At 41.4% G+C, this 12,546-nt stretch overlaps 1 protein-coding gene across 1 annotated transcript in view; it reads right to left on the bottom strand.

Moving 5' to 3' along the window:
* Positions 1-269: 269 nt before the first annotated feature.
* LOC126089946 (RNA-binding protein 24-B-like) overlaps positions 270-12,546 on the bottom strand; it is a 338,376-nt gene continuing 326,099 nt past the window's right edge. Inside the window, exon 5 of the mRNA XM_049906949.1 lies at positions 270-3,485. Coding sequence (XP_049762906.1) covers positions 3,337-3,485 — 149 coding nt within the window. The 3' untranslated portion in view covers positions 270-3,336. The remainder of the gene's footprint in view (positions 3,486-12,546) is intronic.

The following is a 12,546-nucleotide window of genomic DNA, read 5'->3' on the forward strand; positions in this document are numbered from 1 at the left end:
ATGGTGCCAATTTACCAAATGGAAACCACCTACTGGGAAGACATGATAAAAATCAGAAAAAAATCAGTACTTACCACAGAAAAAGTTTGTCACGTGAAAAAAGAAGGGATGAAATAGCATACTGATGAATATAAATATAAGATACCTAAAGATTGAATCAGCATATTCAATCACCCCATGGTGCAATTAAATTCATGGCCAATTTTGGTTTGATTGCATCACACTAGTCAATAAATGTAAGGACACACATTTCAAAAGAAAACACACTGTTCCTGAACCAGATTTCTTTTTATATTTGTGTAGTCAATAAATTTACATGTTTAAAACATACTCTGTTTGAAATACTGAAAAGTTCACAATATTTCATTATTGCCAGCTGTAAAAAAGGTCCATATTACACAACACACAGGCACTTCTCAGATATCAAGGCAATTTCAGGACGGATTTGAAGCTTAATTCTTGGCTGTAAAACATTCTAAAACACTTTGTCTTCCTTCATTACGGCTGTGAAACATTAAAAATGTCAAATCAAAACTTGAATCCAAAGTCACAGACTGACTCATAGTGAAGCTACCTAGCACTTTTTGTTTGTAGAAATTCTAAAAATTTTGCAGCTTCTGATCTTCTATCACAAATCATGGTTCAGACACCATTCCAAGTACATATCAAAACGCTGTTTTAAACCAACCTACCAATTGAAAATCTTAGTTCGGGAAAAATAAATAATGGCAGGATCATCACTATCACAGGTATGATTCCATATGTGTGAAATGGCTTGTTGTTAGGACTTTACGATACTCTGAGAAATTGTGCCTAAACATTACAAAAAATTTGTACCGTTAAAACCTTCAGAGGCCTCTTGCCAACATTTGATAACAGGTAGTAATAGTTGCACGGCACATTGTTTCAATGTCTTCTCCATTGTTGAATAACTTTTTCATATTTTTAAATGAGTGATTAACTTTCTGCTACACTTGTATAAACATGTGAGCACATAACTGTGCATAAGAAAAGTAAGAACTACAATAACTTTGGTCTGTCTTATTTGTAAGGATTAACATAAACTGTAGCACTGTGCATACACTAAATTCTCAATTCCCCTCATGTTTTCAGCTTATACACTGCATCATAGAGTCCACAGATGCCACTCTCGAGCAATGACTCTGCATTTGAGCATTATACACATGGCTGACACATTTCGAATTATCAAAATAGTTTAGGAATTTTTTAGGCAGCTGTTACCCATACAGGCTTCTGATTCCAGCAATGTCTCTGACTAGTAATCACATAGTAAAATTAAACAGCTACAAATTAGGTAACAATGCATTATTGCACAGTGATCGCTATCGAACTGTAGCATAATGACTAGCAACCTCTCTGGGCATATCTGTTATCTAACAGATAAGCTGGCATACCTTAATTGTAATCTTAATTAAGTACACAGAACGTTTTTCTCAAAAATGTAATACTACATAAAATAGCTGCTTCAGTAGAAATAAGTCTGATGTAAACCTTCCAGTAGGCTTGCCATTCAATAGGAACATAACATAGGATATTATAAAAATTACAAATCTACATAAATTTATTTATCAAACAACCCTGAGTTTCTCAGAATAGTTTCTCATTGTGAATTAATTCATGTGAAAAGGATGTTAGTGGCAATGCAGCATGTAGTGATAAACCATATGTCAATAATTTTCAAAACAAGTACTGCGAACACTGAGCCTGGCTAATGGCAGAATACTGGAAGATATTTGGAAAAAAAAGTACAACACATGCTTGAGCTATATCACCCAATACACATGCAATAAACAGGATAACAACAACTACAGGCCAGTTAATATAATATTGTGCACATGACTTGTAATCTGAAATTTTTTTTTCATATAGTTTAGAGGAGGAACAGTGTTGTTTTATTAATAACTGTGTTATGAATATATCTCTGTACTGATTACACTTCTGTTAGGTAACACGATGTGTGCGTTCAGACATCAACGCAAGTAACAAACACATTATTCGAGTAAGGGTTTCCACATAAATACTGCAACATATGCAGCATTAATATGTTACTTAAATATTCTTTAAAGATAATAATTTAAAACATTCAAGAGAAACGAAAGGCTCCACTTATTTTTCAAATGTATCCATTAGAATCTATTACAGAGGATACAACAGTTTCGACCAAGGACCTTGGCAAAGCTCCATTTGTGAGATCTCTTTCCACAATGTTGTATTAATACTACATTTGATACATATGTTCCTTTTACTATTTCTCAAAAACATAAACTGAGATCTTAATGGCCAAAATAAGTCATCGATACAAATTACACCTGTGAGATAACAACAGTGTCCAGGCAAGTTTATTAATACTGGACCATTCATACTGATGGCATACCTACTGCAAAAGTCTTTATCACATTTCCTACAGACATTGAAAACATTACATGTAATAATGGAGTACACTCAGTGTAACATCGTGAGTTCTTTCAATTATTACAAAAATAACAATTGGGGACATTTGTATTTTCATTACTGTACATTACAGATACTAAGTACCTGAATATCCACATAAATTCTGAGACAGCTTATTGTGACTTACTGTTTGTCACTAACTGTTTACCCATTATAATATTTACAGGATATTAATGTCCTTTATAAATTCTTTTAACTTCAGTACTATTTATAAACAGATAATCTACATACTAGCTATTCACGTAATCTACTGTAGAAGAATTAAAGATATAAATATGAATAAACAATAAGATAATAAATATTGATTATACTCTATTTGTCTGGCACGTTGGCTGAATTCTCGGAGAATGGCCAATGTCAAATTACCTAATAACATAAAACAATTACTCTTTCTCTCTCTCTCTTGCTCTCTCCCTCATTCTCACTCTCTTTCTCTGACTGTGGAATGCTGTATCAGCATTTCAGCAACAACCTCAGTGGAAGAAACTACGAGTCACCTCTCAAAAAATATGCCTTACTATGGATTCTTCTTCCCATTCGCCCCCCCCCCCCCCCACCTCCCAACGAAATGAAGCCTGCATAAAATAGAAGACTTGAAGCTTTTAAGTCCACAGTGGATACCAACGTGTCATGCAGGCTTATGGTACTCTACAGCCAGAATGGAAGAGTAAAAATACAGTAGATGTACAGTTTCTTTTTATGATATTTATATTTTTGGTGTGGTAATTATAAGTTACAACAAGCACACTGTCGAGGCAGAGATCCCTGGCGATCAGCAACACTTGAGGACAGAGAACAGCCAGGATCAGCTTCTCCCCACACGTGACTACACTGGCACAGGAGGTGTGGAGTGGTCAGGCCAGCCTACTGGAGGCGTGCCTCGCCCAGCGACGCCTGGGCTGTCTGGTAGGGCGACAGGCCAGGGAAGGCAGCTGCCGCAGCTGCTGCAGCAGACGGAAGGCCGGCCTGAGGCAGCGTTGCGTAGGTGTACGGCGTCACATAGCTGGCAGCACCTAGAAACATAAGTGAACACACATCGTATGAAAACTGTACTTCTGGCGACAGGCACAAAAAGAGACATTAATCAATATCAATGCGCATTCTGTATAGTGTAATAATGGCCACACCTAATGAAGACAATCAATGAATCCAGGTCTAATAACCCCAGCATATCAAAACAGAGTAGTAGCTAGTTCAAATACTGATGTAACACTTGTCTCAAGAAAAATACTCGAAAATGATATTAAAGAGTGGTGGGTAAATGATGACTCAACATATGATCACAACACAACATATATAGGTCTAGAGCATAAGCAGGATGTAAGAGCTCAAGAGTATGTCATACACCACTACAATACTCAAAAATCTGACTTGTCATTGCCAGAAAGAAGAGAGGGTCATCTCAGGCTTGACAAAAGAGCAAGTGGGCTTGAAAAAGCAATAAAACATGTAATGGACAAGGCTATGTCGACTATCAGAACTGTAGGTAACTAAAAAGGCCTGCACGTGTCATAACATACATCTTCATACCTTATGGGGAAAAAGAGGGAGGGAGGGGGGAGAAAGGGGAGGGAGGGAGAGAGAGAGAGAGAGGGAGGGAGAGAGAGAGAGAGAGAGAGAGAGAGAGAGAGAGAGAGAGAGAGAGAGAGAGAGAGATCAGCAGCCAAGAATTTATAGTACAAAACAAGGAATAATCATTAAGGTACTTAAGGACTGGAGGTTGAATTATGTTTCAAGTGAAGTGAGCCTAAATCCCTGGGGTACATCTTTTAAATTAATGGTTACCAAAGTAAGAGCACCTACACTTTCGTCAACCTTAAAAAGCGAAAGATGGTCAGGTAAAAAATGACTGGGAAGAGTCGACCAGCTTGTGGATACAGGTGTTCTTACCGAATGAGATACATAGGACGATGAGATAAAAATCGGAGCAGATACAGAGAAGAATTGGACTCCAATTATGATATACATATTTCAGTGTACATACTTAACTAGGAAGAAGAAAGGTTGGCCGTGTGTCAGCTAAAGAAAGAAAGGCTGCTTGTCCAGACAGCACTAAGGTCGAAGTGCTTCTAGTCCAGCAGGATACGACTGGGCCTTATTTGGCAAGTCTGTTAAATGTCTGTTTCAAGGGACATCTCAAATTCATGTGAATTACTTTACATAGCCATCCGTAACAAAAGGAACGACAAGGATCCCACAATGGCGATGTTCTGTCGACCCAAATGGCTATTAAACAACTTATCAAAATTCCAAGAGAGGTTCTTCTCCAAGATGCTAACAGAGCTAAGAGAACTGAGAGCATTCAATGAAAACCAATAGGGTTTCTGAAAGGGAAGTTCATGGAAGATGCCATTAATCAATCGGTGAGCACTGTAAAAGATAAAGGCCCATATGCTGCAGGAATAATGACGGACATCTTATGAGCATGCGACAGCGGGTAGTGGAACGAAGAAACATTCGGAAAGTATAAACACAGAAGTATTTACACACGCGAAAAGTAAAACTTCCTAGCTCTTGTTTACAATGTCGGCTCCAGAACCTTTGCATCAATGCAAAAAATCGTGAATATAGCATAAAATTTAGACTGTCTTTATAGCTAATCAGAATATAATACCTGTATATTCTCGTTGGCGTCGTGACACATAGAGCTGGTGTTTCAGCTCATAGATTGAGAGTGACAACACTGGTGAAAGACACCGGCGAGACTCTCGTGGCAATTTTATGGTAACGTATACAGAAGCAGCCTACTGGCGTCAGAGAGAACATCAGTGACATTGTGGGCGATTATGCTGACAGAAAGTATTAATCAGAGATTGGCAGGACGCTTGGGACAGCAGCGATACTGGAAGACGTGATTACGAAATATTTCCTAACATCGAGGAAAGGTTACTGATGGGCAATATCTGTCCACCTTGGAGGTTGGCCCACTTTATATCCAGTCATGAAGAATAGGTAATCTACCTGAGAAGGGTTAAAAAACGAAACAGTGACGAATATTTCTGGGCAGTTTGAATCACCACAGTGCATCATCATGGATTGTGCAATAAACAGATATGTGTAATCCTGATGACGTCGCATGAAAACCAACGAGTGGACACACAAACTCGACAAAATGGGATAAAAGTACAGTTGAAGAGGAATGAAACCAGGAAAACGACATGATGCTGTGGGTATATAAAGAATGTCAAACGAACACAACAGATGATAGTCTGTAGTAATTGCTGTAAAACAAGTTATGAATAATTAAACTGAACGCCATAAGAATGTACGCTAATTTACTACACAATTTTCATTATCCTTAGAATTCTACTAATGTGTCTCTGGATGTGGACAATAAGAAAGAGTATCCCTCTCGTCTGACACTTCATGCACACCCAAAGGAATAAACATACGTAATAATCTTTTCCTCTGCAAAACGTTGAAGTCGCCTGGAAAATAATTCTAGAAACATCACATCAAGGAAGAAGCGCATACCAGACGAAGAGAACGTTGCGTTCGCTGATACAATGAAGGGATACTCATATGTGAAGGGCTTATTTCAATAGTGGTCCATTTTTGTTCATTCTGAGATACAGAGTCCTAAAGTTAAATGATTGGTGAAAAATCTGCAGTGGAGATACCAGAAATATTTAAGCATATGGCTTCTTGCTAGAGATGACCCTTTCTTTCTGTCTGTATGGATCATTAATTTCAGAAGCATTACAGGCAGAAAAAAAGTGGAGGTAATGGACTTGTACCACTATTGAAATAAGCCCTCCATATGTAATAGTAATTTTTAAAAATCTTCCTTAATACTCAGGATACAAAAGTGTAGTGCTACATTTATAAATGGGATTAAAATGGACATATCAGATTGTGAGAGAAATTTTATGATTATTACTAGAAATTTAGATACCAGTAGATAATGAAGATTTTTTTGCACGTCAGGGAACCGGTGATGGACAATGCGATTAACTGAAGCATCTTTGTCTACTATTACCATGACAGATTAGAGAAAAGGTGACTAGAAATTAGCTACATATTTAACTCTATATCCATGAAAACCCTTTATAATGCATATCTTGAAATATATCAGTAACATATACTGTGTAACACAATTAAAGGGTCACTTCTTCAAACTTTTTGAAATTTCGCACAAAGGTGCCCACAACCTTTCTCTATAAAGCTGCAAAATCGTGGCGCCCTGCGCCGTCACACACGGGCTCGGCTGCATTTGAAACGTCAAGGTGTCGACATATGCGAAGAAAAGGCCAGAGCTCAAAAGTTCATGTGAGCCGTAAGGTTGATTAATGATGCCACACTGGCACCAAAATTCACCACAATTCTGCCCAACGCCGCCGTGGAGGTGTCACACAATGGGAAGGTCGGTACTCTCTGTTACCCACAGTTCAACCCTTCTTTTGATAGAAGTCAGAATCGTGACGCCCAGCCCCGAAATCAATCGGTTTTTGTATGGATTTCCGAGTAAAGCGTCTCAGACACCCCGCCACTCAGAAACGACACGTGAAAGCCTCAGGAGATGCCATAAAAGGGTCAATGAAACCACAAAATCTCTTGAGCCGTTGATCCCACACATTTGGCGGTCGAAAACAACAGTTCACAATGCGATGAGCAACAAGATGACGTTGTTGACAACGTTTCACACTGATGTCATCCACCCAGACGCTTAGACCCTTCTCTAAGGACATCGTGGGCCTGCAACCCCACTGAATGTGATCGCACCCCTTTGGAGTGTAGCACAAAAGCAATTTTTTGTCTGGGGTTACGAAAGAGTGACCTTTTAACTGTGTTGCGAAGTGTATTGTTCTGCGAGTCCATTAACAGACTATGGTACACTTTTGCTTTTTAAGTTGTAGTTGGCATGGTAACATTTTTGTCATAGTCATTAGAAAGAAAAAAACCTTACATAAATAACAATTAGACATAAGAAGCATTTTTAGATAGGTTTCCATACGTGTTTTCGTAACCACTTATGTACTGTAGTAGCTAAGCCTGACATAAACGTCAAGGTTAGTTTTGAACATCACATTGGTTTAATAGGCATTGTACTACTGGAGGTCTTCCGACCTTATTGAACTGACTTTCGGGGGTCTTACATTTTAACGAAGGCACCAAATAATAGTGGAACTCAGCATTTCTCACATTAACAAACATTGCCAAGAGTGAAAGAAGCGATAAAAATTCAGTGACTGACCAGTGATCGAAATTGAGATCTTTGGATCCGTAGTTTGGCACTTTACTACTGAAGAACGCTGAATTTTTTTCTTTCTTTTTTTTTCTTCCCCTCTGGGCTTCCTTCAAATCTTCGAGCTCAGCCTTTCGACAAACAATCGCTGGTGCTGGGATTCGAACTGCCGACCCACAGTACGGTAGTCAGCACCTCTAACCGCTAAGCCGCATTGCACGCACCAAATACGTGCTATTGACGAGATTTGAAACTGAGACTTCACGAGCATTAGAATCTGACGCTACACACCGGGCTAACAGCAACTCCAAGTGTCCGACCCAATAACTTATCTACGTTGGACCCGAATGCAACTGAAAAAATTTCGGAGCTTTTTCACTCTACTGGTTTAATGTGTTCATGGTATCTGGCGATGTTGTAGAGAGTAACTGGATTTCGTTTGATTTTTTACCTCCATTTGTCTTAGTATCAGTACTGTGCTGAAAATATCGCCTGCAATCTCATTGACTAGAGTAGAAGTGTCTTCAGTGATGACCCGCTTCGGACTGAGCCCTGACGACCAGCGAAGACGTGTCTGGAGATGCAACAGACAGCGGTGAGATACTAAATGGCCGACAACTAGGACTGATGATCTGGGGTGGCATTTCTTTTCTTGGCAGGATCCCTTTAGTTGTCTTCCGCAGCACTCTTACTGCACAGCGGTACATCCGAAATCTTCTACGCCCCGTTTTGTTGCTCTTCATGGCAAGCCATCTACATCTACATCCATACTCCGCAACCCACCTGACGGTGCGTGGCGGAGGGTACTTTGAGTACCTCTATCGGTTCTCCCTTCTATTCCAGTATCGTATTGTTCGTGGAAAGAAAGATTGTCGGTATGCCTCTGCGTGGGCTCTAATCTCTCTGATTTTATCCTCATGGTGTCTTCGCGAGATATACGTAGGAGGGAGCAACATACTACTTGACTCCTCGGTGAAGGTATGTTCTAGAAACTTCAGCAAAAGCCCGTACCGAGCTACTGAGCGTCTCTCCTGCAAAGTCTTCCACCTCCTTAACGCTTTCGCGATTACTAAATGATTCTGTAACGAAGCGCGCTGCTCTCCGTTGGATCTTCTCTATCTCTTCTATCAACCGTATCTGGCACGGATCCCACACCAGTGAACAGTATTCAAGCAGTGGGCGAACAAGTGTACTGTAACCAACTTCCTTTGTTTTCGGACTGCATTTCCTTAGGATTGTTCCAATGAATCTCAGTCTGGAATCTGCTTTACCGACGATGAATTTTATATGGTCATTCCATTTTAAATCACTCCTAATGCCTACTCCCAGATAATTTATGGAATTAACTGCTTCCAGTTGCTGACCTGCTATATTGTAGCTAAATGAAAAAGGACCTTTCTTTCTACGTATTCGCAGCACATTACACTTGCCTACACTGAGATTCAATTGCCATTCCCTGCAACATGCGTCAATTCGTTGCAGATCCTTCTGCATTTCAGTACAATTTTCCTCTGTTACAGCCTGTCGATATACCACAGCATCATCCACAAAAAGCCTCAGTGAACTTCCGATGTTATCCACAAGGTCATTTATGTATATTGTGAATAGCAACGGTCCTACGGCACTCCCCTGCAGCACACCTGAAATCACTCTTACTTCGGAAACTTCTCTCCACTGAGAATGACATGCTGCGTTCTGTTATCTTGGATCTCTTCAACCCAATCAGACAATTGTTCTGATAGTCCATATGCTCTTACTTTGTTCATTAAACGACTATGGGGAACAGTATAGAACGCCTTGCGGAAGTCAAGAAACACGGCATCTACCTGGGAACCCGTGTCTATGGCCCTCTGAGTCTCGTGGACGAATAGCGCGAGCCGGGTTTCACACGATCGTCTTTTTCGACACCCATGCTGATTCCTATAGAGTAGATTTCTAGTCTCCACAACTTGCCACTTGTGAGGATCCTCAACTTATCCTGTCGCTAGAAACTTGTTTGAGATTCTCTCTAGAGACATTACTTGGACTCACAGCGACATTCGCTGTGGCGTCCACCTGACTCATTCCCTGCTTCATAACAGCCACTATATGGAGCCTCTGATCGAATCTTATTGTTGTGTGAACCATCCTAAGCGGCACAACTCTCATAATTAAACACAGCACAAGTACTACAATGTTTACAGGTGACACGGTTGCCACACACAGCACGTACTGCCCCTCACGGTAGAAACATGGGATGTTTCGGCTAGAATTACATTACACGCACTTCAATGTATTGATATCGTAACGTATTTATGGATCACAACCTTCAGTATTTATTCTCCTACCAAAATCTGACGGTACGGTATTTGATTTGGATCCACGTAATGTTTGTTGGTGATTTGTACCTATTGAACGATCTCGAGTGATGGTCGTTACTGACTTGATTGAACATGTGGAACGGAAACGGTCCTATCCTCACAGACCCCCAGACATACAAAATCGTGCTATCAGCCAGACGACTGCAGCATCAACATCTTGAAGTAGACAAGGGTGACAGCGTTGTACTGAACGAAATGTGAGACCGTATCAATGAACAGATGCAGACAATCCTGCAGATATGTATTCCGCTTCATGGAAACGATATTCTGCCCATTAGTCAGCTGTGACCGTAGTAGGAGCGTTTCTGTCTCATTGACATCATTCAATCAATCATCAGCTCACAATATAACTTACTAGATCTGTTGAGTCTTGTACGACATACGTGGATTAATATGGTTCTTTATTTACATGAACTGGATACTTAACTTCAACAGACTCCTTGTTTTGTGGTACAAGCTCATCAGTAATAGTCCTCTTGCAGACAATATCGGTAATCTTGCTACTATAAACTTCAGTCCCGCTTTAGTCAGTAATCTGGTCGCTATGTACTGTCGTAACCTGCGATGAACCATGCACTGACTCACTCATCGAGTTTGGCGTCTGTCAGGACATTCGCGGGGCGGGTATAGTTCATCGCAGGTTACGACAGTACACAGCGACCAGATTAGTGACTATAGCGGGACTGAAGTTTATAATAGCAAGATTACCGATATTGTCTGCAAGAGGACTATTACTGATGAGCTTGTACCACAAAACATGGTGTCTGTGGAAGTATCTAGTACGTGTAAATGAAGAACCATCTTAATCCACGTGTGCATTTATTGTTGTAGAAAGAGATGGTGGCCACCAATAACAACATCCTCTCCCTTGCTTCCTTGGGGTGTCAGACTTAACAGTGGCGACGAGGATGGGACAGTGGCGATGAGGATACGACAAGATAAAGATCTGCCACTTATATCTTCGTTAGTGCTTTTAAGGGGAGATTACTGAACTGCTCGGGCAAAACTTCCATTCTACTAGGGACTGCGAACTGCAGATACTAGAACCAGATCTGTCGAGGCCTTGGAAAATATACCAAAACGCGTTAGCACTACCATACCACCCTACGAACCTTTATGGTGAGGCTGCGAGTTGGGTCAAATGCATCAGGGTCCAACGCGAATACACAGAAAAATACCCTTTTTAGTGTCCCACTATCAAAATATCCTTGATGGTGAGGTTACGAACTGGGCTAGGACGTCGGCGTCGGCGTCGAATGACAAAATACACTACTGGCCATTAAAATTTGCTACACCACAAAGATGAAGTGCTACAGACGAGAAATGCTGTGATATGCAAATGATTAGCTTTTCAGAGCATTCACACAAGGTTAGCGCCGGTGGCGACACCTACAACGTGCTGACATGAGGAAAGTTTCCAACCGATTTCTCATACACAAACAGCAGTTGACCGGCGTTGCCTTGTGAAACGTTGTTGTGATGCCTCGTGTAAGGAGGAGAAATGCGTACCATCACGTTTCCAACTTTGATAGAGGTCGGATTGTAGCCCATCGCACTTACGGTTTATCCTATCACGACATTGCTGCTCGCGTAGGTCGAGATCCTGTGACTGTTAGCAGAATATGGAATCGGTGGGTTCATGAGGGTAATACGGAACGCCGTGCTGGATCCCAACGGCCTCGTATCACTAACAGTCGTGATGACAGGCATCTTATCCGCATGGCTGCAACGGATCGTGCAGCCACGTCTCGATCCCTGAGTCAACAGATGGGGACGTTTGCAAGACAACAACCATCTGCACGAACAGTTCGACGACGTTTGCAGCATCATGGACTATCAGCTCGGAGACCATGGCTGCGGTTACCCTTGACGCTGCATCACAGACAGGAGCGCCTGCGATAGTGTACTCAACGACGAACCTGGGTGCACGAATGGCAAAACGTCATTTTTTCGGATGAATCCACGTTCTGTTTACAGCATCATGACGGTCGCATCCCTGTTAGGCGCGGGCCGGAGTGGCCGTGCGGTTCTAGGCGTTACAGTCTGGAGCCTAGCGACCGCCACGGTCGCAGGTTCGAATCCTGCCTCGGGCATGGATGTGTGTGATGTCCTTAGGTTGGTTAGGTTTAATTAGTTCTAAGTTCTAGGCGACTGATGACCTCAGAAGTTAAGTCGCATAGTGCTCAGAGCCATTTTGAACCTGTTTGGCGACATCGCGGTGAACGCACATTGGTAACGTGTATTCGTCATCGCCATACTGGTGTATCATCCGGCGTGATGGTATGGGGTGCCATTGGTTACACGTCTCGGTCACCTCTTGTTCGCATTGACGGTACTTTGAACAGTGGACGTTAGATTTCAGATGTGTTACGACCCAAGGCTCTACCCTTCATTCGATCCCTGCGAAACCCTACATTTCAGCAGGATAATGCACGACCGCATGTTGCAGGTCCTGTACGCCTGTACGGGTCTTTCTGGATACAGAAAATGTTCCACTGCTGCCTCGGCCAGCACATTCTCCAGGTCTCT

This window comes from Schistocerca cancellata, chromosome 1, assembly GCF_023864275.1.
Source record: "Schistocerca cancellata isolate TAMUIC-IGC-003103 chromosome 1, iqSchCanc2.1, whole genome shotgun sequence".
In the NCBI taxonomy this organism is placed as follows: Eukaryota; Metazoa; Arthropoda; class Insecta; order Orthoptera; family Acrididae; genus Schistocerca; species Schistocerca cancellata.